The 21,880-nt window shown below is 35.6% G+C and overlaps 1 protein-coding gene across 1 annotated transcript; it reads left to right on the top strand.

Moving 5' to 3' along the window:
- The first annotated feature begins 10,124 nt into the window (after window positions 1–10,124).
- On the top strand, window positions 10,125–21,602 carry LOC128550889 (Y+L amino acid transporter 2-like). The gene is made up of 4 exons (XM_053530861.1): window positions 10,125–10,919; window positions 14,063–14,188; window positions 15,212–15,311; window positions 21,439–21,602. Exons 1-4 carry the CDS (start codon window positions 10,427–10,429, stop codon window positions 21,485–21,487), a joined length of 768 nt encoding a protein of 255 aa, XP_053386836.1. The 5' UTR covers window positions 10,125–10,426; the 3' UTR covers window positions 21,488–21,602.
- The last annotated feature ends 278 nt before the right edge of the window (window positions 21,603–21,880 follow it).

The following is a 21,880-nucleotide window of genomic DNA, read 5'->3' as shown; positions in this document are numbered from 1 at the left end:
TTTGCTTAATTCGAAAGACAGCATAAAACATCCGACATGCAAAAACAACCCCGATGAACCCCCCGGAACAATACAGATAAATTTCCCTTGCAAAGAAATTAATGCAATTTAAAGGCCTTTACGCGGCGAAACGCTCCTTGCCTACCCGGGCCCGAACCCAAAGAAACCCCCCAAGCAAATGTTCCATGTCTTCTTAAATTAATTTTTTTCCTTTAAAAAGTGATTTGGAATTTTGAAAACTTTTTTTTTTAAATTTTTACATTTTTCATTTGTGTAAGGCCCGGTGGACCTTATTGAAGGGGGCACCGTTCAACGTGTAATCACTATGATATCGTAGAGAAAGACAAAATGTTATGTGAAAATTTGTGATGCCCATCAACTCCCTTTCTGTTCCCAAAAAATATTTTATTTTTTTGTTTTTGGGTTATTTGCTTTTGATTCGATAAAACGGTGCGTTTGCCCCAAAAAAAATTCTATGGTCAACAAGCAATTTCCCCTTAAAAACCAGGACAAAAAAAACAATTAGGGGCGAGCCACCCCGAAACCGAAACCACCTAACCTATATCTACCCAAAGACAAAAAACAACTTCCTCCAAATTGGAAAATGGGAATTTTACCAACAAGATGAACCTTGGGCACCGCCAAGAACCTTTAAATAAAATTCCGAATTTTCCGAGTATGTTCTTTTTGTCGTTTTGGCAATTTTAAAATTTTTTCCCCCAAAAGCTTTAGTCACCCTTCGCCGCCCCCGGTCCCGTCGCCTCACCCCCCGAACTAAAATGGCCAGCAAAAATGCGCCGCCGCCTCTTCAGAGTAACCGCAACTTAAAATCAAGCAAAAAAATTTACCAAAGTGTTCCGGTTTTGGGAAATTTCCCCAGCAAAATATCGCCCAACGGACTAGCCCCCCCAAAAAACTCGACGCATCAAATGTCGTATAAAAAAAAAATTTTAGAATATAAAAAATAAACATACGTAAAATCAATTTGAATCATAGAGTGAACAGGTGCGGGAAAAAACCGTACTTTGGCATCAAATTTCCCCTAAATTAAAAATGAAAACACCCCGCAAGTCTCTTTCCCCTTTATACCAGTTTTTCGCCTACAAGAACGCCCCGACCCCGCCCCAACAACGAAACCAAAGCAGAGCGCATCGAAATGAATAAAACACACACAACCCTTTGGAATACTGAAAAATTAAAACCCCTAATTCCCCGGGAGTTAATAAAACCGTCGATTCCCAAAGCCACTATAATTGACACGCGTCCGGGTTAGTTTTAATCAATTTTTCAGTTAACGTATTTAGAGTGAAAATTTGGGTATTATAATCGGAGTGAAACCCCATCACCCATGAAGCGAAATGCCAGTTGAGACAACGGCATTGAAAAACATGGGACTTTTTAAAATTATACGACCCCAAACACATCCGAAATACAGTGTGCTCCAATCTGAAATCCCCCGCCAAAAATCAAAAAACGTAGAGGCCAAAAAAACCCGGGAAAGGTCAAATTTTTAGTATCTAATCAAAATTTTTAGTTGAATTTAAGATTAAAGCATACAGAAATTCCAATTAGAATCAAACAGTGAACAGTGGGGAAAAACCGACGTTGTTTTTAAATTACCTACACCTGAAGACTCAAATTTCGCAATCCCATTCTCATTTTAACACAGTGTGCGTCACCACGGTGTAAGGCCCATGATTTTGCCTTTAAACAAATGAAACCAAGCAAAATGTATCGAAATGCACTAAAACAAAAAAGACTCTCGTAAATACTTAAGAATTTAAAAAAACCCCTGATTTCCCCGCGCCAAAAAAAAAAAGAAAAAACTTCCCATCAAATCAAGTCTGTTAAACAGACAGGGCCCGAAGTTAGCTTCAATCAATTTTTAATAATGTTTTTTAGAGTGAAAATACAGGTATTATAAAATACGAGAGTGCAAACCTGCGGTCCATGATGCCAAAATGTAGCGAAAGCAACTACATTAAAAAAAAGCTGGGACGATAGAATTATATGACTCCAAAAAAACTGTAAACCCGTGTGTGCTAATTTAGAAATTCCCTAAACATATTAAAAAACAGTTATTTAAAACCAAAAGGAAAGAGCTACGTCTTACCTGCAGCTTTATAAACTGTAAATTTTAACAGTGTGCGGCATTATTTACTTGTTCCTGGCTAAAAAGGTTATTCTTAAATCACTCCCCCCCCCCCCCAAAAAATAAAAAAAATTTTGTCTATAAACTCTGTGAAAAATATTTTACGTTTAACTAAAATAATTTCAGGGTGATCGTAATCTAAACCTTTTAATATGACGTTGAAACATGTGACGTCATGACCTAAGTTAAAAGTTTCGGAAAATGACGTTTGTCTGTGTTATATATTCGGGGATAAAATCCAGACCTCGGCCCTTCCCATTGAAACCCCCCCCCCCCCTCCTTCCCGGCCGGTCCCCTAAAGAAAAACCTCGGGCCGGCACCCCTGCCCCTTATCCCCAATGCAAGTGTAAGGATCGTGTATACGTTGGGCACCCCTTCTGAGGGTTTTTCAGAATGAAAAGGTCAGCGGAAAACCTTCATCTGGGAGCTCGACCTCTTTCCCCCCCGCCCCTGCTTGCAAAGCCCCCCCATTAATGGGCACCCTATTATGCCATCCCCGGCGATATGATACAGATCAGAATGAATCAAAAAAAAAACATACAACCCCATTTTGCTTCTTCACCCCTATTATTTGATAAAAAACAGTCAGTCACTGTGATTGATCCGCATTATACCCTAAAAACTATATAGTTGCAAAAGCATGACCCCATATGATCATTTATAGGTAAGAAATAAACTGTTTAGGGCACAATCATTTTAATTTATATTGTTCAAAGGAGAAAGATTATACATAGTTAGTACCCCGGGACAGGGCCCCCTCTCTCAGTGAAAAACTTTGCTATAGCCTTACCAAAAGATTACGCGGGCTTTTTAAAATTTTTGTTTGTGTATTGGGCGGCTTATACATAAAAATTTTTGCTTTTTCCCACTGTACCTTGAGTGTGAACACAAGTTTAAAAAAGAAATGAAAGAACGGCCGCGAAAAGGCCTTCAAATATTCCACATGACATTGCAAAAACAACCCCGCCGTGTCCCAATGTATAAAAAAAGTTTGCTTAATTCCCAAAAACACGATCAACACATCCCCACATGCACCCAAAAGTAGCCCGATAACTCCCCCAAACAATCCAATAAATTCCCCTTTCGAAAAATTAATGGCAAGTTTAAGGCCTTTACGCGCGCGCAACTCCTTGCCCATCCCGGCCCCCAATCCGAAGCAACCCCCCAAACAAAATGTTCCATGTCTTTTCAAAGTTTTTTTCCCTAAAAGTGATTAGGGATTTTTTTAAACATTTTTTTTAAATCATTTTTCATTTTTCAGTTTGTGTAAGGATGGGTCCTTTTGAAGGGGGCCCCAGTTCAACCGTGTAATCACTATGAATACGTAGAGATAAGACAAAAAATGTTTGAGTAATTGGATGACCCTTAACGCCTTTTTTCCAAAAAAATTTTATATTTATGTTCATTGGTTATTGCTTTTGATTTTGTCAAAACGGCTGCTGTTTTCCCAAAAAAAATCTACTGAGTAACGCATCTATCCCTTAAATCAGTTCTAAAAAAATTTGGCGGCGGACCAACCGAAAACCCAAAAACCTAACCTAATTCAACCCCAGACAACAACAAAAATCCTCTCCAAATTGTGACTGCAGATTTTTCCTTAACACAATGAGGAAACCCTTTTGGGCACCCCCATGAACCTGTAAAAAAAAACCCAATTCCGGGTTTTTCAATTTTCGTCCGAATTTGGACAATCTCAAAAAATTTAAAACAATTTTCCGACCAAAAATTTTAAAACACCCATTGTTCCAGACCCCCCGGCAACCCACAACCTCCCCCGCCCCGAATAAAATGGGCCAAGCGAAATGGCCCAACCGTCTCCAACATGCGAATACACCGAATAAATCAAGCAGAACCAATTACCAAAAAATGTTCGGACTTGGAAAACTACCACAAAAATATGTCCCAAAGGACGTAGCTGACCCCCCAAAAAAAAACCCGACAAGCACAAATGTCTATTAATAAAAATTTTATTTAATTATTAAGAAATAAAGATACATAAAAACTAATTTTTAATCAAAGAGTGAACAGGGTGGAAAAACCGTACGTTGCTAAATTCCATATACCTAAAAATGTAAACATGCCCCCAAGATCCATTCCCCGTTTACACAGTGTTCGTCATTATAGATGTAACGCCCACGACCCTTTCTCCAAACGAAAGAAAACCCAAACAGAGACGATCGAAAAGCATAAAATACACCAGAACCCCTTTGGGAAAACTGAAAAAATTATAAAACCTAAATTAACTCCCGGGAAAGTTAGATAAAAACCCGTCGATTACCCAAACCCTATAATCTGCACGCGTCCCAGGGTTTGTATCTAATCAAAATTTTCGTATTCCCAAAAAGGGGTCTGTGTGTAGTTTTATTGCTTTCGAGGTCTTGTTGGTTTCCCGACCCGTTTACTTTTGATTCAAATTAATTTTTTCTGTAGTTATTTCTTAATTTTAACTAAAATTTTTTATTAGATACGACTTGTGCTGTCTGGTTTTTTGGGGGGCAGCTACGCCGTTGGACGTATTTTTCTGGGGTAGTTTTTCAAGATCGGAACATGCTTTTGGGAATTGGTTTTGCTTTATTTTTTGTTTCGGGTATTTGCAGTTGGAGGGCGGTTTGGGCATTTTGCTTGGGCCATTTTGTTCGGGCGGTGAGGGTTTGTCGGTAATGACCGGGGGTTGGAAATGGGTGATCTAAAGCTTTTGGGGTAAATGTTTTAAATTTAGGATTCTGTCCAAATTCGGACAAAATTTGATACTACTGGAATTTGGAATTTAGTTTAAGGGGCATGGCGGTGCCCTAAGGTTTTACTCTTGTGTTAAAAGGGAAGTATTCGCTTTCACAATTTGAGAGGATTTTGTTTTTTTTAGGTTGAGATATAGGGTTTGTGTGGTTCGGGTTTCGGGTGTGGTCCGCCGCCTGAATTGTTTTTGATCACATGGATATTAGGATGGATAGTTTCTTGTTGACTCAGTAGATGTTTTTTTGGGGGCAAAAAGCAGCCCTTTTTATTGAATCAAAAGCAAGTAAAATACACATTAATATAAAATATTTTTGGGAAAGAAGGCAGATTAGATGGGCATCACAATTTTCTACAAACACTTTTTTTTTATCTCTACGATATTCATAGTGATTAACGGTTTAATGGTGGCCCCTTCAAAAAGGATCCAGCAGGTCCTTACACAAACTGAAAAATGAATTGTTTAAAAAAAATGGTTTACAAAAATCCCATAATCACTTTTTTTATGGAAAAATATTAACTTTGAAAAGACATGTGAACAGTTTTGTTGGGGTTGCTTCGGTTCGGGCCCCGGATAGGGAAAGGGGCTTTCGCGCGCGTAAAGGGGCCCAATTGCCATTTTTTCTTCGCAAGGGAATTTACTGGTATTGTTTCCGGGGAGTTCATCGGGGTTTCTGTTTGGGGCGTCGGGGTGTGTTGTGCGTGTCTTTTGGGAAATTAAGCAAATGTTTTATACAGTTGGAACGGTGGGTTTTGTTTTCAAGTCATGTGGAATATTTTTAAAGGCATTTCGCGTCCCGTTCATTTATTTTTCTTACAACTTGATGTTGCACGCCATAGGTACATGGTGAAGAGCACAATTTTTTGTGCAAGCCGCCCAAAACACAAAAATCATGTTTCAAGTCTTTATAAGGGTTTGGGGTTACTGATCGCCCTGAAAATTTTTTTAGTTAAACGTAGATATAATTTCAAGAGTTTATGACAAATTTTTTATTTTTTGAGGGGTGAGGGGGGGTTTATTTAAGAAATAACCAATTAGTCCCCACAGGTACAAGTAAAGCCGCAACTGGTTAAATTGAAGTTTATAAAGCTGCAGTGTAAACGGTACCCTGCTTTCCTTTTGGCATTTAATAACTGTTTTTAATATGTTTAGGTTTAATAACTTAGACACCTGGGTTTTTAGTTTATTTGGAAGTCAATAATTCTAGGGCGGGCCCGCTGTGTTTAAATGTAGTTTTCTTTGGGTGCTTTCGGCATCATGGACGAGGTTTTCATCCCCTATTTGATAAACCCTGTATTTTCACTCTAAATACATTTTAATAAAAAATTGATTAGAAGCAAAGCGACGAACCATGGATATGCAAACCATGTGAACCATTTCATTTCACAAACTCCTTCTTTGATTTGTCGTCGGATTCTTTGGAATATCAGACCAGCATTTATTCTATGAAAGCATGCTTTGATGAGCTTCGGTCTCTTAGAAATAAACATCCAGCTAAATTCATTGTTTCTCATCTAAACATAAACAGTTTACGGTATAAATTTGCCGACATTTATGAAATTTTATCAGACAAATTAGTGGATTTATTATTCATTTCAGAAACAAAACTAGACTCTACTTTTCTTGACAGTTTGTTCATAGTGGAGGTCATAAAATCCATCGGTGTGACAGAAATGCTCATGGCGGAGGTGTGGCGGCATTTATAAGATGTGACATTTCCAGCACGCAGAAGAAAAGACTGTGAACCAGATAAACTTGAAAACATTTCTTTTGAGAAAACGCTAAATAAAAGTAAATGGTTAATTGCTTCTGTATTCAGACCTCCAAGCACTTGTGATGAAGAATTTTTTAATATTTTAGTTCCAAATGTTGATAAGATAATGTCTCAGTATGACCATTGCATGTTAATAGGTGTTTTGAATTTTGACTTATTAGATGATAGCAAAGGAAAACCATTGTCTGATTTTATTGAATTATTTGATTTTAAAAATCTAATAAACTCTGCTACTTGTTTTATGAAACATTTTAACCCTTCTTTAATAGATGTTATGCTTACAAATTCCAAGTCTCTGTGTATGAAAACTTTAAACTTTGCGACAGGTGTAAGTGACTGTCACAATATGATTTGTACTGTTATAAACAATAACACACCTAAAAATGAAAAGCAGAAGACACATTATCGCAGTTTTAAAAATTTTAATGTTGATAATTTTAATTATGATCTCTCAAGTATTGACATACAAACACCGGAGGTACTTGCTGAAAGTGGAGTAAATGTTAACTCAGCATATGAAAAGTTTGAGTCTGATGTTAGGGAAATTATTTATAAGCATGTTCCTATTAAACATATGTATGTAAAACCTAATCAACTACCATACATGAATAGAGAACTGAGAAAGGCCATTTACAACAAGAAAATGCATTACAACAAGTACTTAAAATACAAAAATTCAAAAAACTGGGAAAAATATAGGCAGAGTAGAAATCTTGTGAACAAATTGAAGAAAAAATCTTTAAATAAGTATTTTCAAGAACGTTGTGTTGGAGGCAGTAAATCTGCAGATTTTTGGAGCACAGTTAAACCCTATCTATCAAAGAAGACAAAATCTTCACAAACAAAAATTATTTTAAATGAATGTGATAAAATCATTTCTGATAATCAAGAAGTAGCCGAAGTATTTAACAATTTTTTCACAAATGTAGCTGAGAGTATTGGCAGTGACTATAATTTTGACCCTGAAAATCATCCTAGTTTGGAAAAAAATTAATGAAAAACAATTTCAGGAAAATAATTTTGAATTTATGTATACTAACCAAAACACAGTGTCTAAAATAATAGATAAGTTTAACAGTAAAAAGGCTACAGGTGCAGATAAAATTTCAGTTAAACTAATGAATTATGGAAAACCTTCTCTCCTGCAACCCATTACACAGTTAATAAATTATTCAATAACAACCGGCATATTTCCTGATAGGCTTAAAGCAAGCTCAAGTTACCCCACTATTTAAGAAAAATGATGTTTTAACAAAATCAAATTATAGACCCGTCTGTATTTTACCAGTACCATCTAAAATCTTTGAAAAGGTATTAGCCGAACAACTTACTGCATACTTTGATAACATTTTTGATAACTTTCTTTGTGCATTTAGAAAAGGTCATGGTTGCCAGACAACTCTTCTTAGACTGCTGGAGGACTGGAGACAGACAGGCTCTTGACAACAATGAATATGTAGCGGCTATTTTAATGGATTTATCTAAGGCCTTTGACTGCCTCCCCCATGACATTCTTCTTTCAAAATTAGCGGCATATGGGTTGTCAAAGTCTGCCTCCACTCTCCTGCAGTCTTACCTTAGTAACAGAAAACAACAAATCAAGATTGGAAATATTGTCAGTTCTTGGGCAAAAATAAATAAAGGGGTACCCCAAGGATCTATATTAGGACCTTTGCTATTTAACATTTTTATAAATGATATTTTTTACTTTATAGAAAAAAAGCACATTATACAGTTATGCAGATGATAACACCTTATCTTTTCATTCACCAGATTTTGACAATTTAATCCATATTTTACAAAGTGAGAGTAATATCCTTATAGATTGGTTTAATTTTAATAAGATGCATGCAAATCCTGATAAATTCCAATCAATAGCAGTTGGTAAAAAAACTTTTGCAAAGAAGCCGGTTTTTAAAATTGGTTCGAGTAGCATTACGTGTGAAGAAACAGTTAAATTATTAGGTGTTGATATTGATTTCAAGCTAAACTTTAATTTCCATATTGGTAATATTTGTAAAAAAGCAGGTAGGCAATTAAATATTCTTCAAAGACTTGGAAATCACCTGAACAAGCTTAACAAACTTACAATTTTTCATACATTTATACTTTCAAACTGTAATTTCTGCCCGATGGCATGGCACTTTGTTCAGAATACAACACTAAAAAAAATGGAAAAACTGCAAGAAAGGGCATTAAGATTTGTATACAATGACTACTCTTCCAGTTATAAAGATCTCCTAACAAAAGTAAATTTACCTAGTTTACATATTAGAAGAACGGGAATAATGGCAATGGAAATCTACAGAATTTTCGATGAAATTTCACCAGTTGTTCTTTCAGATCTTGTTATTAAAAGAAATTCAAGTTTTAACTTCAGGTATTCAAATATTTTACAGGTCCCTAGAGTAAAAACAACAACCTACGGTAAGAACTCTTTTAGGTATGCTGCCCCCGTGCTGTGGAACTCTTTACCAGACGATTACAGAACTGAGACAAGCTTCAATCAGTTCAAGAGGTTTATGTCCTCATGGACAGGAGCTGATTGTAGGTGTGTTGCATGCTCGTAAGGAGGAACACAGCACAGGGGTTGCTGCCAATATTGTGCAATGCAAATTTTGTGTATGTCCTCCCTTATTTATTTATGAATAGTCTTTCCTTGCTCTTTGTTCTCATTTACTTGCTGATTTGTTTTTTGTTTGCTCTGTGCTAATGCAATGTATCATTATTACTTTGCTCTTTTTCTCATTTATTTGCTTATTTGCTTTTTGTTTGTTCTGTGCTAATGAAATGTATTATTATTATTTTGCTGATTTATTGCTTAAATGTGCTTGCCTTTGTTCCCATCACACTTGCATGTACTTGTAGATGTATCATTTAATCAGCTTATAATGCTCCTTGTGTTTGTTTCTTTATGTCTACTGCTTATTGTTTTTAATCCTTAAATGTTTTTGTAATTTGTACGTCTACGAAGGAGTTGCTGATCAGTTCTCTCCAAATCTGATTTGGGGCGATAACAGGTCTTTTAAAACCATCTTTTTAGCAATACGCAGTTGTGTCCTTTTTTCTTTTCAGTGTCTTACACAGATCTTTTTTTATGGCAGCTTTTAGACCCTTGTGACAAGTTCAGCAATTCCAGCATAGCTTTAATCATGACCTGCTTGAGTTGTCTCTCTTTTTTTACAGCTTCTATATAATATGTTCTTACTGTTTTCATCATGTTGTTATAGTCGGTTCAAAAGCTCTTCAGAGCTTATGTTATAATGTTGCTTTCTTGCCGACTTTACATAAAACTTATCTTATCTTATCTTACATATATAGGAAACTGTCATAAATTATGTTTGTACTCTGTTTCAATATAAATTGCTCCGGTGTTTCAAAGTAGGTTGCTGAAGCGCAGATTTTACGACGTGCAAGTTTTATCAGAAACCGATTGTTACGTCTTTAATCACGTGACTGTTAACCTTTACAGTAGCCATGTGGGGGAAAATGAGTTTATTTTTATACACAATTCAAGCATGAACGGGGATGAACGGCCTGTTATCTTTGTGTTGATATAAACAGTTCACGTGTTGGCGGACTTATTAAAATTTATAGAATCACAATATTTATTTAAACTACTTATTTATTAAGTCATTTATTTGAAAAGGTGTATTTTCACGTGTTTGTTGTTGTTCAACTTGTTGTTAAGCTTGATAAATTGTATAATTTATACAACTAAAATAAGATATATTTTCTAGTGAAAATATTAATTAATTTATAAAAAATGGGTGCTGAAGAGTATGATGTTGTGGCAGCAGACGGTGCCAAGCCCGGTTCAACAAGTTCAACCGGAGGTGAAGACGATGCGATTAATCTCAAACCAAAAATCTCCCTTCTTAATGGAGTTACTATAATTGTGGGATCAATCATTGGTTCTGGTATATTTGTTAGTCCAAAAGGAGTTTTAGAAAATGCCGGAAGTGTAGGACTGTCTTTGATAATATGGGTAATGTGCGGGTTATTTTCAATGATTGGAGCGTATTGTTATGCAGAACTTGGTACCTCAATTATGAAATCTGGAGCAGACTATGCATATATTTATGAAGCTTACGGACCATTTCTTGCGTTTTTAAGACTGTGGGTAGAGTGTATGATTGTGAGACCTTGTTCACAGGCGATTGTTGCATTGACTTTCTCATACTATGTGATAGAGCCGTTGTTTCCTGATTGTGAGCAGCCAGATATTGCTGTCAGGTTATTGGCTGTTGTTTGTATATGTAAGTATCTCCTGAAAAAGTGTATACCATGATTACCATCCATTCTGTCCACTTCTTGTCAACTTGCAAGTACAGAAATAACGCATGTCTCTTTGTTTAATTATTTTTAATTGAAAATTTTAGTAATGTTTTTGAAAGGAAAAATTAAAAGAGTCCAGTCCTACTCACCCTGACAGAGTTGTCTCTGTTTGTTTCATGTTAAAAGCTGTGATTAGCTGCTCAGTATTATTAATACAGTATTTTCTTTACACCGGCTCTACTATCTTTGAAATGGTATTGGTCATGTAATGAGGTTACCGGTACCCAAAATGGCCAAATGTCATATATATGGTAATAAAACTACCAACCCTACAACTTCTAATGACCACCTAACCTCCATTGCCACCTGACGGTAAAAAAATCTGTACACTTCTATTGCTTTGTTTTCAATCCTGTGTTGCAAACTTTTTTAACAAATTTAAAGGGACTAACACTTTCTTCATATTTTAGAGATGGTAACAGTTCTGGTATTCACTTATCATATATTTTGATTACCTAAACAATATGCTTGAATTTGAAAATATGCTGGGGGTTGTTTATTAGGGACTCATGAACTTAAAGAAAAGTATCCAAATGTTTTAGATTAAAAAATTGTTTATGGAAACCTTGGGCTAATACATGTAGATCTATAAGCTGTTAATTGTTAATATAGCTTTGAAAAAACATTTTTATATTAAATCATTGGCTATGAATGCGCTGAGTTGGGTCTTAAATAAAAAATGCTTAAACTTTATGACATTGTAATTGTGTTTATACCATTTCAAGAAGCTTAAAGAATTATATATAAAAGACTTTAAAATGCACTTTATCAGAAAAAAAAAAATATTAAAAGAAACAGGATAGTTAGAGTTCTGCATTGAATATCAGAAATCCGTTAACATCAAAATTAATTGTGAAGATAACGGCTTAGAGAATGTCTAATCTATGTTTTCTCAAAGGTTTTAACTTTAAATTCAAAGGCTGAGGGTTTTAAAAGAACATGAAAATGCTGAATAAGGAAACACCTTTGTTTGCAAAAGGAGAAATGGGATGGTAACCATGAGGATGTTTGCCGTTAAAAATACAAAACATGCTGATGCAATCTTTAACAGATGTTTTGTAACGGAAGCTATTGGTAAAACTAGTCTATACTAGCCTAGCCGGCAGTAGTAAATTATATACAGGTATATAAGTGTACCCTAGCTATTGCATGATGCAATATGTTAAACCTATGTCGTGATATATTTGTATAATATTGGAATTAAAATTAGAAATTTTGGGAAGCAACCCAAGGCTTTTTTTTCACATATTGTTTAATATACATGTAAGAAAGTTTTATCATCTCTCACAGTCCTTTAATATTTTTTTTCATTAAGAAAGCAAAATTGTTAAGTTATTCTGGGATTTGTTTCTTTAAATTAATTTGGGAAATTTTTGCACGATCTTTCGTGATACAAGAAACTGCAGCGAGCGTCTTTAAAGAAAATCTGTTAAGTTGCATTATTAAATTATAATAATATAGACATGCTGATTTTTAATATATTTTGGGAAGTTCAACAACTAAAAAGTAGGCATGTCGGTAGCATGGGAAAGTTATAAAGATACTTTATATTAAAGTTTTCACCTTACTATTTTGGTTTGACCTTCACCAGGCAGCGGTTCAGGTATTTCATGTGACTGAAGCCATTATTTGACATGTTGAAGGCAATAATTATACACAATCATATTAAAGCAATTAAAATCCTATCATTCAAAATCAAACTGTTGCTTAGCAACAACATTTATGAGGATACATTAATGGTTTTGAATCAGACATGTTGTTATGCAAGAGAGATTTTAAAGTGAGGATTTTTTTTTATGAATAAACTTCGCAGCATAACATAAACCAATCCCTGATTGACATCTTTGATCTTGTCTTGTTTGAAGTCAACATCAGTGTAAAAAAGGGATATTTTTCATTATATTATATTTTCTTAATGTTGGAAAAATGCCCTATTTTTGTTGGTGTTTTAGCAAACATTTTTTCAAATATTGAACATAATACTAGTTAAATTACCTTCAGTAAACCGTACTTACATGATTGTGTTGGCAAAAAAATACAACATGAATGTTAGAGCACACTTTCTTGTTCCGTATGTAACAAGGAATATAAATATAACTAAGGTTTTAAGGCTTTCAGCATCTTTGCCTTTTAATACCTTTAATTAAAGGGTATTCAGATGTCTTAAAATGCAAATATAATTACCTATCTTAGCTGAACATCAGCTGCTTTCTATTTAGTGTTTCTGTGTCTCAAAGTGAATTTGCAGATGTTAGAAATAGAACTACTGCAGTTTATTTCTAGCATTAATTATAATATCTTTTATATCAGTGCAACAGTATTCTGAAGGTGAGATTCCATTCATTTTTGTCAATCATTCAAGGTCAGTGTGCTCCTTATCTTGTCATTTATCCTTGTCAGTTGCTCCAGGTCCATGGATTCGTGTCATTAATAAGCGCTTTTTTGTCATGCGAGTTCCATGGAGGCAGGCCATTAGCAGCTGTTGTTAGTCACTCAATGTAAATTGATTTAATAGCCCTCACCTGTTATACATGTATTTCCATGGACTTGTGTCATTACTCCTCTTCAGTCACTCCAGGTCCATTGACTCCTTGGCATTTGTCTTTGCTCGTCACTAGTAGCCCAACTTTAATAATTTGTCTTTGCCAACCACTCCAGCCATGACAACAGTTTACTGTCATTTGTCCTTGCCAGCCACTAAAGGTCCATGGCTTCTGCTTTTATTCTTCCTTTTTAGCAGCCATAATTATATAGGTTTCAAGGTCCAGGGACTGTTTGTCACCATTCTGTCCTTCCTGCCATAGGTTACTGACTTTTAAGAAATGGTTAAAATATGCGAACATTAGTACAAAAAATGGCTTGACTGATTTAAACTAAAATGTGATTAATGTTAATAAGCATACGGAAACACTGAAAGTCTTGTGGTGTCCTAAACTGAAACTGATTAATTTGATTAAACGCTTATTTCTATATAATGTCATACTCAGTGGCGTTGTACATTACTAACAAAATTTTCAGGGAATTTGCTCCCTTTATTTACAGATGTTCATTTATTCTGTTTCAGTAATTTTAACGTTTATCAACTGTTACGATGTAAAGTGGGCAACGCGTGTCCAGGACATTTTCACATACGCCAAGTTGCTGGCATTAGCCCTCATTATCATAACTGGGATTGTACAGCTATGTAGAGGTGAGTTTCATATTAAAAGAAGTTTTTGTCTAGAAATCTGACTTAGGTGCAACTTTTCATGAGGAAAGTAGATCTGCGTAATTAAATAAGCCATACCACTGAAAACATGACACAATTGGCTTTCAGTCATTTTCTTTTTGAGAGTATCATTTAAAAAAAAATTTGTATAAATAACGACAAGTTTTTCCTGATTTCAGTTGTAATGACTTTTGTTAATATTTTTCTCCTAATGGGCCCTACCACCAATACACCAAAAACTGAAAAGAAACCTACTAAATTTATTGTGAAACTTCCAAAAAGATATAGAAATGAGTATCTTTTGTCGATAGGTATTTGTTGATGACCCTACTGAATTCATTGTGAATCTTCCAAAAAGAGATAGAAATGAGTGTCTTTTGTCGGTAGGTATTTGTTTGATGACCCTACTGAATTTATTGTGAATCTTCCAAAACGAATGAGTGTCTTTTGTTGATAGGTATTTGTTTGATGACCCTACTGAATTCATTGTGAATCTTCCAAAAAGAGATAGAAATGAGTGTCTTTTGTCGGTAGGTATTTGTTTGATGACCCTACTGAATTTATTGTGAATCTTCCAAAACGAATGAGTGTCTTTTGTTGATAGGTATTTGTTTGATGACCCTACTGAATTCATTATGAATCTTCCAAAAAGAGATAGAAATGAGTGTCTTTTGTCGGTAGGTATTTGTTTGATGACCCTACTGAATTTATTGTGAATCTTCCAAAACGAATGAGTGTCTTTTGTTGATAGGTATTTGTTTGATGACCCTACTGAATTCATTGTGAATCTTCCAAAAAGAGATAGAAATGAGTGTCTTTTGTCGGTAGGTATTTGTTTGATGACCTTACTGAATTTATTGTGAATATTAGTAAGCTCCCCTTTTAACAGTTAATGGTACTGTCCAAATTGAAAGATGGACAAGTTCATTATTGAAATTTAGCAGGGTAAGGGTTAAGACCCATTATGCTTTCATTTATTTTGAAACTCAGTTATAATTATTTCAGGAGAGACGGAGAACTTCAATGATCCGTTTGAATATACAGAAACCAACATTGCAAAAGCTACACTAGGCTTCTATTCGGGGCTGTTTGCTTACAATGGATGGTAAGTGAATTAATTTCTCTAACTTTGGTTGAATTTATTTGTTTCATATACATGGAACAACATTACAATTTTAGTCATGTTAACTACATGTGTAGTACTGGGAAATCAGTGATATTCATTGGGGGTGGAGGGGGCCACTGCAGCGGTTTTTTTTAACAAGAGGGGAAGGGGCCCAGGCCTGTGATTTGGGGAAAAAAGAGCTTGGTATTTGGGCAAATGGAATAAAAAAAAAACAAATGTAATGTCAATTTTTAGGGGAAAATTGCATGATTAAAAAAAAATTTCTGAGGAGAAGGGGCCAGGTGTTAATGGCCCCTAATATGGAAGGGAAAAAAACGGAGGTGGGTGGACTGGTGGGGGAGGTAATTTCTGTGGATTTCGTGAGTGCATGATATTGATCCATGAAATCCCAATAAACATTTAGTAGAAATCTACAAGATCAGATCCCAATGCAGTAGTTGTTTTGGGTAAAACCACATAATGCTTTGTCTATAAAATTAAATGATTTCACAGCATGCTTAATTAGTGCTTCCTTAAATTTTTATATGACCAGTTAAGTAAAGGATTGTGGATATACCATGTTGTCAAATTCCACTTTCACCTATATATTAGAGCATGCTACCTCAAATTTATGGGTCAGTCATTTTGCTTGGTTTGAGAATTTAAACAAGTGTTTCATTGATTGCCTCTCAGTATTTTTTGTGTGTGATAGAAAAAAATTGAAAGTGAACTGATAGCCATTTTGGGTGACCTCGGAAATAATTGAAAAGTATCAGAAAAAAGAGAAATGTATTGAAGCTTGGATTGAACACATGAACAGATTGCATATATTTCAATTATATTAATGCATGTTCAGTTTTATTTATTATCCCAGTAGGCAAAAATCAATATTGGAGACAAATCATTCATGTTGTTTTCCGTTTTCTGAATAATTTAATAGAGAACAGTGTAAGGGCCTCCAGGGCTGAGTGGTTAAGGCCGATGATTTCAGATCACTCCTCACCAATGTGGGTTAATATCCTTGTCTTGCATGCAGAATTCTTTACTTGAGGAAGCCATCCAGTTGACACACAATCTCAGTGGTCCTAACCAAGCTGCCTGCCTATGTCTGATACAATGCCTAGAGAGGCACCTGGGGTCTTCTTCCACTATCAAAAGCTGAAAAAGTCGCCATAATTATAACATAAATTGTGTTAGTGTGGCTCTAACATTCCTCCCCCTCCCCTCCTCCAAAAAAGATTACCAAAAAGTTGTAATCTCTTGGAAGACTGGCAGAGGCTGTACTTTGCCATGGAGTGATTATAAACTGGAGATGTTTCAAGGGAAATGTCTGCCTACCTAGAAGGGAGGTACTTGTTGTTAGTGGTTGTATACTGTAGTTACTGTGAAACTATTAATATTCGTGGGGGACAAATTTTCGTGGGTGTGTAAATCCACGAAATTTAATCCCAACGAACAAGTGAAATTCCCATTAATTTTATGTTCAAAAGTTTAAATCCACGAATTCATATCCTCACGAAATTGCCATTTTGACCAAAACCACGAAATTTCATGCCCACGAAATTAAATGATTTTACAGTATACTAATACACTAAATTAAAGACAATAAAGATAGCTCATCATTTCTTGTTAGTTTAAAGATGAAAGAGGCCAGGGATAGATACAATACTGAAGGTAGTATCTGAAAATGAAATTTGACATTTTTCGGATGTAGTTAGGTGTTCGAGCACAAGACTATATTAAAACTGGGGAATGCTGAAATTGTATGCAGAGAAAAGGGATTTTGCGGTATAAAACAGCTTCATTTTATTAAACAAGAAGCCAGCACAGTAGATACTTTGCCTTCTAAATTTCTATAATGGACTGGTCTATCTTTAAAATTGGACAATACCATTTGTTATGTGTTCACTGAACATTTTCTGACTGAATAGCAAATAGTGCAGACCATAATCAGCCTGTACAGATGTGCAGACTGATCATGGTCTGCACTGGTCCCGAAGACAGGATCTCTTGCTGCCAGCAGGCTAGAGGTTAATATTAAATAGATAAAAGTTCTAAAAATTTGTCCAGGAATTTACAGCAAACTTTTAAAAAGTCGTGACATCCCAGAAATCAATTGTTGATAAAGATTTTAACCCTTAATCTGCTGCCAGCAAGTGGTTCTCCCTTTGCGACCAGTGCGAACCAAGATCATCCGTGCAGTCTGATCATGTTCTGCACTGTTCGCCATTCAGTCAGTATCATTTTGGTAAGCACCCCTTTTAACAGTTAATGGTACTGTCCAAATTGAAAGATGGACAAGTTCATTATAAAAATTTAGCATGGGAAGGATTAATTAGAAATCAATACTGGGAGACACATAAGTAATGAAAGATTTTAGATATGAGGTAATGATTCTCCCACATGCAAGCTGTGTGCTGTGACGTCAATTTGGATTGTAAATATGTTATGATGAATATTGGCAGTGACAGTCTATTTATGGAAATGAAAGACCATTTTTCAGGGATCGAATTTAACTTTTTTTCCCACTAGCAGTTTTTTGCTAGTGCCATTTTTTTTTCACTAGCAAAATGGTGGGTTCTGCTAGCAATTATTTAAAGGCTGCTTTACGTGCTAAATTCATTAAGTTGTTTTTATGCCCCCGAAGGGAGGCATATAGTTTTTGAACCGTCTGTCGGTCTGTCTGTCGGTCTGTCAGTCTGTCTTTCGGTCTGTCAGTCTGTCTGCAATTTTCGTGTCCGGTCCATATCTTTGTCATCGTTGGGTGGATTTTCAAATAACTTGGCATGAATGTGTACCACAGTAAGACGACGTGTCGCGCGCAAGACCCAGGCCCATACTCAAAGGTCAAGGTCACACTTAGACATTAAAGGATAGTGCATTGATGGGCGTGTCCGGTCCATATCTTTGTCATCGATGGATGGATTTTCAAATAACTTGGCATGAATGTGTACCACAGTAAGACGACGTGTCGCGCGCAAGACCCAGGTCCGTAGCTCAAAGGTCAAGGTCACACTTAGACGTTAAAGGATAGTGCATTGATGGGCGTGTCCGGTCCATATCTTTGTCATTGATGGATGGATTTTCAACTAACTTGGCATGAATGTGTACCACAGTAAGACGACGTGTCGCGCGCAAGACCCAGGTCCGTAGCTTAAAGGTCAAGGTCACTCTTAGACGTTAAAGGATAGTGCATTGATGGGCGTGTCCGGTCCATATCTTTGTCATCGATGGATGGATTTTCAAATAACTTGGCATGAATGTGTACCACAGTAAGACGACATGTCGCACGCAAGACCCAGGTCCGTGGCTCAAAGGTCAAGGTCACACTTAGACATTAAAGGTCATTTTTCATGATAGTGCATTGATGGGCGTGTCCGGTCCATATCATTGTCATTCATGCATGGATTTTAAAATAACTACACATGAATGTGTGAAACAGTAAGACGACGTGTTGCGCGCAAGACCCAGCTCCGTAGGTCAAAGGTCCTAAACTCTAATATCGGCCATAACTATTCATTCAAAGCGCCATCGGGGGCATGTGTCATCCTATGGAGACAGCTCTTGTTTTGTTGTTTGATCATGTTGGTTTCATAATAAAAGTTTAATGTTCGGCTCCGTTTCCCACTTTTTCACGGTTTGAACAGGCTGGGACTTTCTGAACCAAAGAAGTCGATTATTCTTTGGACTTTTGGCCTGACTTGGAAGTTTTAAGTTCTTTCAGGTCACTGCCAGTGATGTCGCTAGCATTTTAGGTCTACACAGACCTTTTTCGCCCAAAGAAACTTATAATTTTCCTTTCCATTTTCGCAGAACTTTTCGAATCACCGACCAAAACGAAAACAAATATCGTCTAGACACTTACTTAGATTTCCCATAATTACATTTGTATAACAGTGACGAGCGTCTACAAGCGGTCACCTGATTATCAGTAAAATAACTACCCCAAAGGAGTTTTTAAGGAGCAAAATGACGAATTCTAACTGCAAAATTTTAGCAAAAGTGTCCACTAAGAAGTGTGATTCTTTGAAAGTTTGGTATTTCTCTTGAATTTAAAGGTTATAACCCTTCCTGTGCTGGACATGATTGATTCTGCCTTTGCGCCCAGTGCAGATCATGATCAGCCTGCATCTCCATGCAGTCTGATCAAGACCTGCACTGTTTGCCGTTCAGTCAGTATCTTTTCGGTATAATGCACCCTTAATTTTAACAGTTATTGTCCAAATTGCAAGATGGACAAGTTCATTATAGAAATTTAGCAGGGTAAGGGTTAAATAAACTGTCCCTGGCTAGAAGTACAAAACAATGGTATAGCTACCCTTGGGCCTCATTGTATTTCTGAGAAATAGTCTACACTTCTTGGTTCTGCATCTGAGTTGGTATTTTTAATATCATGCCTGGCTGTTTCGCTGCAAAGTTAAACCCTTCTCTGACCATTTTCAGTCGGCTGCAAAGGCAAGACTTGATCACTTTTTACCTTGTAACTAACTTACTTAGCCTCTTAACCTTCACCCTGCTAAATATCTACAATGGACTAGTCCTTTATTCAATTTGGGACAGAACTATTTATTATCTGAAGGGGTGTTCACTGAAATTTACTGACCAAATAGCGAACAGTGCAGACCATGATCAGCCTGCACATTATGGACCTTTGGGAGATTTTATGATGCCCACTGGTTGCAAAGGCAGAATCAATCATGTCCAGCACAGGAAGGGTTATAACCTTTAAATTCAAGAGAAATACCAATCCGTGCAGTCTGATCTTGGTCTGCACTGGTTGCAAAGGCAGAATCACTTGCCGCCAGCAGGCTATTTAAGGGTTAAATAAATCATTATCAATAAAGGGAAAACTAATTTTTGAGGAAAAGGGACAGCTGTTTTCAGCACTGGACACAAGGTTAGGGTCATTGGGTGAAGGAATAAAGAAAAAAACATTATGGAATTAATGAGAAACCAAGTTATCGTCTACAAAAGCAGCTTAATGCAGAATTACAAGCAAATCAATATTCTATCAAGCTAGAACTTTGATATTTAAAAAAACGTTCGTAGTTCCTAACAAGGATTGGAATTGATCAAATTGACGAACGGAAATCAACCAATAATTGCATTTTGATTGATTTATTGGATGGAGAAAATTTTGTTTATCGTATTTTGAAGACAAGGCGTTATTTTCTTGATTGGAAATCAATGAAGACAAGAAATAAAATACGTTTTTTATAGACGTATGTTATAGACAAAGTTTCCTTCTCAACGTTTTATGCCTCATCTGGGACCTCTTTTGTATCAAAGTCTAAGTAATGCATTTTACTTATGTTTCAGCACGATGTTTTCCATTTTATAGTTATGGACTTTTGGGAGATTTTATGATGCCCATTTGAAATAAAACCATTTCAGCAGATTTAACTTAAAGGTGGATAATCAGATTTTGGCCATGTAACGGATTTGTTCGAAACTTTAGCATCTGATCATTTACACTCATTTATGTTCACTTAACACTTAATACAAATTAGATTTTCACTGGAGGTATTTTTAAAATTTCATTTTCCTATCCTGGTTGCCCAACCAAGACAGAGTTATTTTATCATAAGTACAAATTTGATAAACATACTTTGCCTAGGGAAATGTATAAATATTAGACATATTGAAATATATTTGTAAAATATTTGCATTAAAAATTATGTATTTAGATGGAATTCATTAGAAACGCAAGTTTGAAAAATTATTATTACCTCCCTTTGCCTATCTTGGTTGCGCAACCAAGATAGATTGGAAATAAATGAATTCAGAAGCTACACACAGCTTTAAAACTTGCATTTTGGTTCAGATTGTTCAATAGTTGATATGTCTATCAAATGCAAATGTAAAAATAGACATTGTATCGAAATAAAAAGAAATATCCAGCTTTTTATATACTTTCATATTAAAGGGGAGTAATTACAAAATTTTATAAAAATAATAAAATATACATTTCAAATAGGAATCTAACTCTATGTAATCGGTCTTTTTGTTCCTTAAATAATTCTCTACCAGAATATACAAAAAGTAAAAAATGTCATTAAATGTTGTTTAAATGTGATTGACCACCTTTAATGTAAATGTTAACTTTTTTACCCTTATATTTTTTCAGGAACTATCTTAACTATGTGATAGAAGAACTTCAAGACCCAGTCAAGTAAGTTTTGTTCAAGTTGAAAGATCGGGTAACATCTGTTCTCTGCTGTATCCCAGGTTTTGGATCATTAGCATGCCTATTTAAGAAAGCCAGCTGTCTTAATTCGTCCACCAGTCAAGTCATGCGTTACAAAGACATTTGCTTTGATCTGTATTGAATGCTGTATTTGGCTGTAAACATAACCTATGCTAGGTAGGTCATATTGTACAACTTGTAAACCTCCGATTTTGATCCATAATAATTTACAGCATGGACGATTTTAAGTCTTTCTGTAATCTGTCTAAATTGTGATTTTAATTCAAGGTTATTATGTGCATTTAGTGTTACTTTAATCGTACATAATTATTCTCACCTGCTGGACTTATAAAATGCTACATTAAATAAATATTGAGTTAAT

Source organism: Mercenaria mercenaria, chromosome 19 (assembly GCF_021730395.1).
Source record: "Mercenaria mercenaria strain notata chromosome 19, MADL_Memer_1, whole genome shotgun sequence".
Lineage (NCBI taxonomy): Eukaryota > Metazoa > Mollusca > Bivalvia > Venerida > Veneridae > Mercenaria > Mercenaria mercenaria.
Note: the sequence above shows the minus strand (reverse complement) of the source record. Positions and strands in the feature narration are given on the sequence as shown.

Bases quoted from the DNA above. Each gene is read 5' to 3' on its own strand.
- LOC128550889 (XM_053530861.1), top strand. From the start codon at position 10,427: ATGGGTGCTGAAGAGTATGATGTTGTGGCAGCAGACGGTGCCAAGCCC. The intron at 10,920-14,062 runs GTAAGTATCTCC...ATTCTGTTTCAG, and splicing joins ATTGGCTGTTGTTTGTATAT to TAATTTTAACGTTTATCAAC. The intron at 14,189-15,211 runs GTGAGTTTCATA...TAATTATTTCAG, and splicing joins GATTGTACAGCTATGTAGAG to GAGAGACGGAGAACTTCAAT.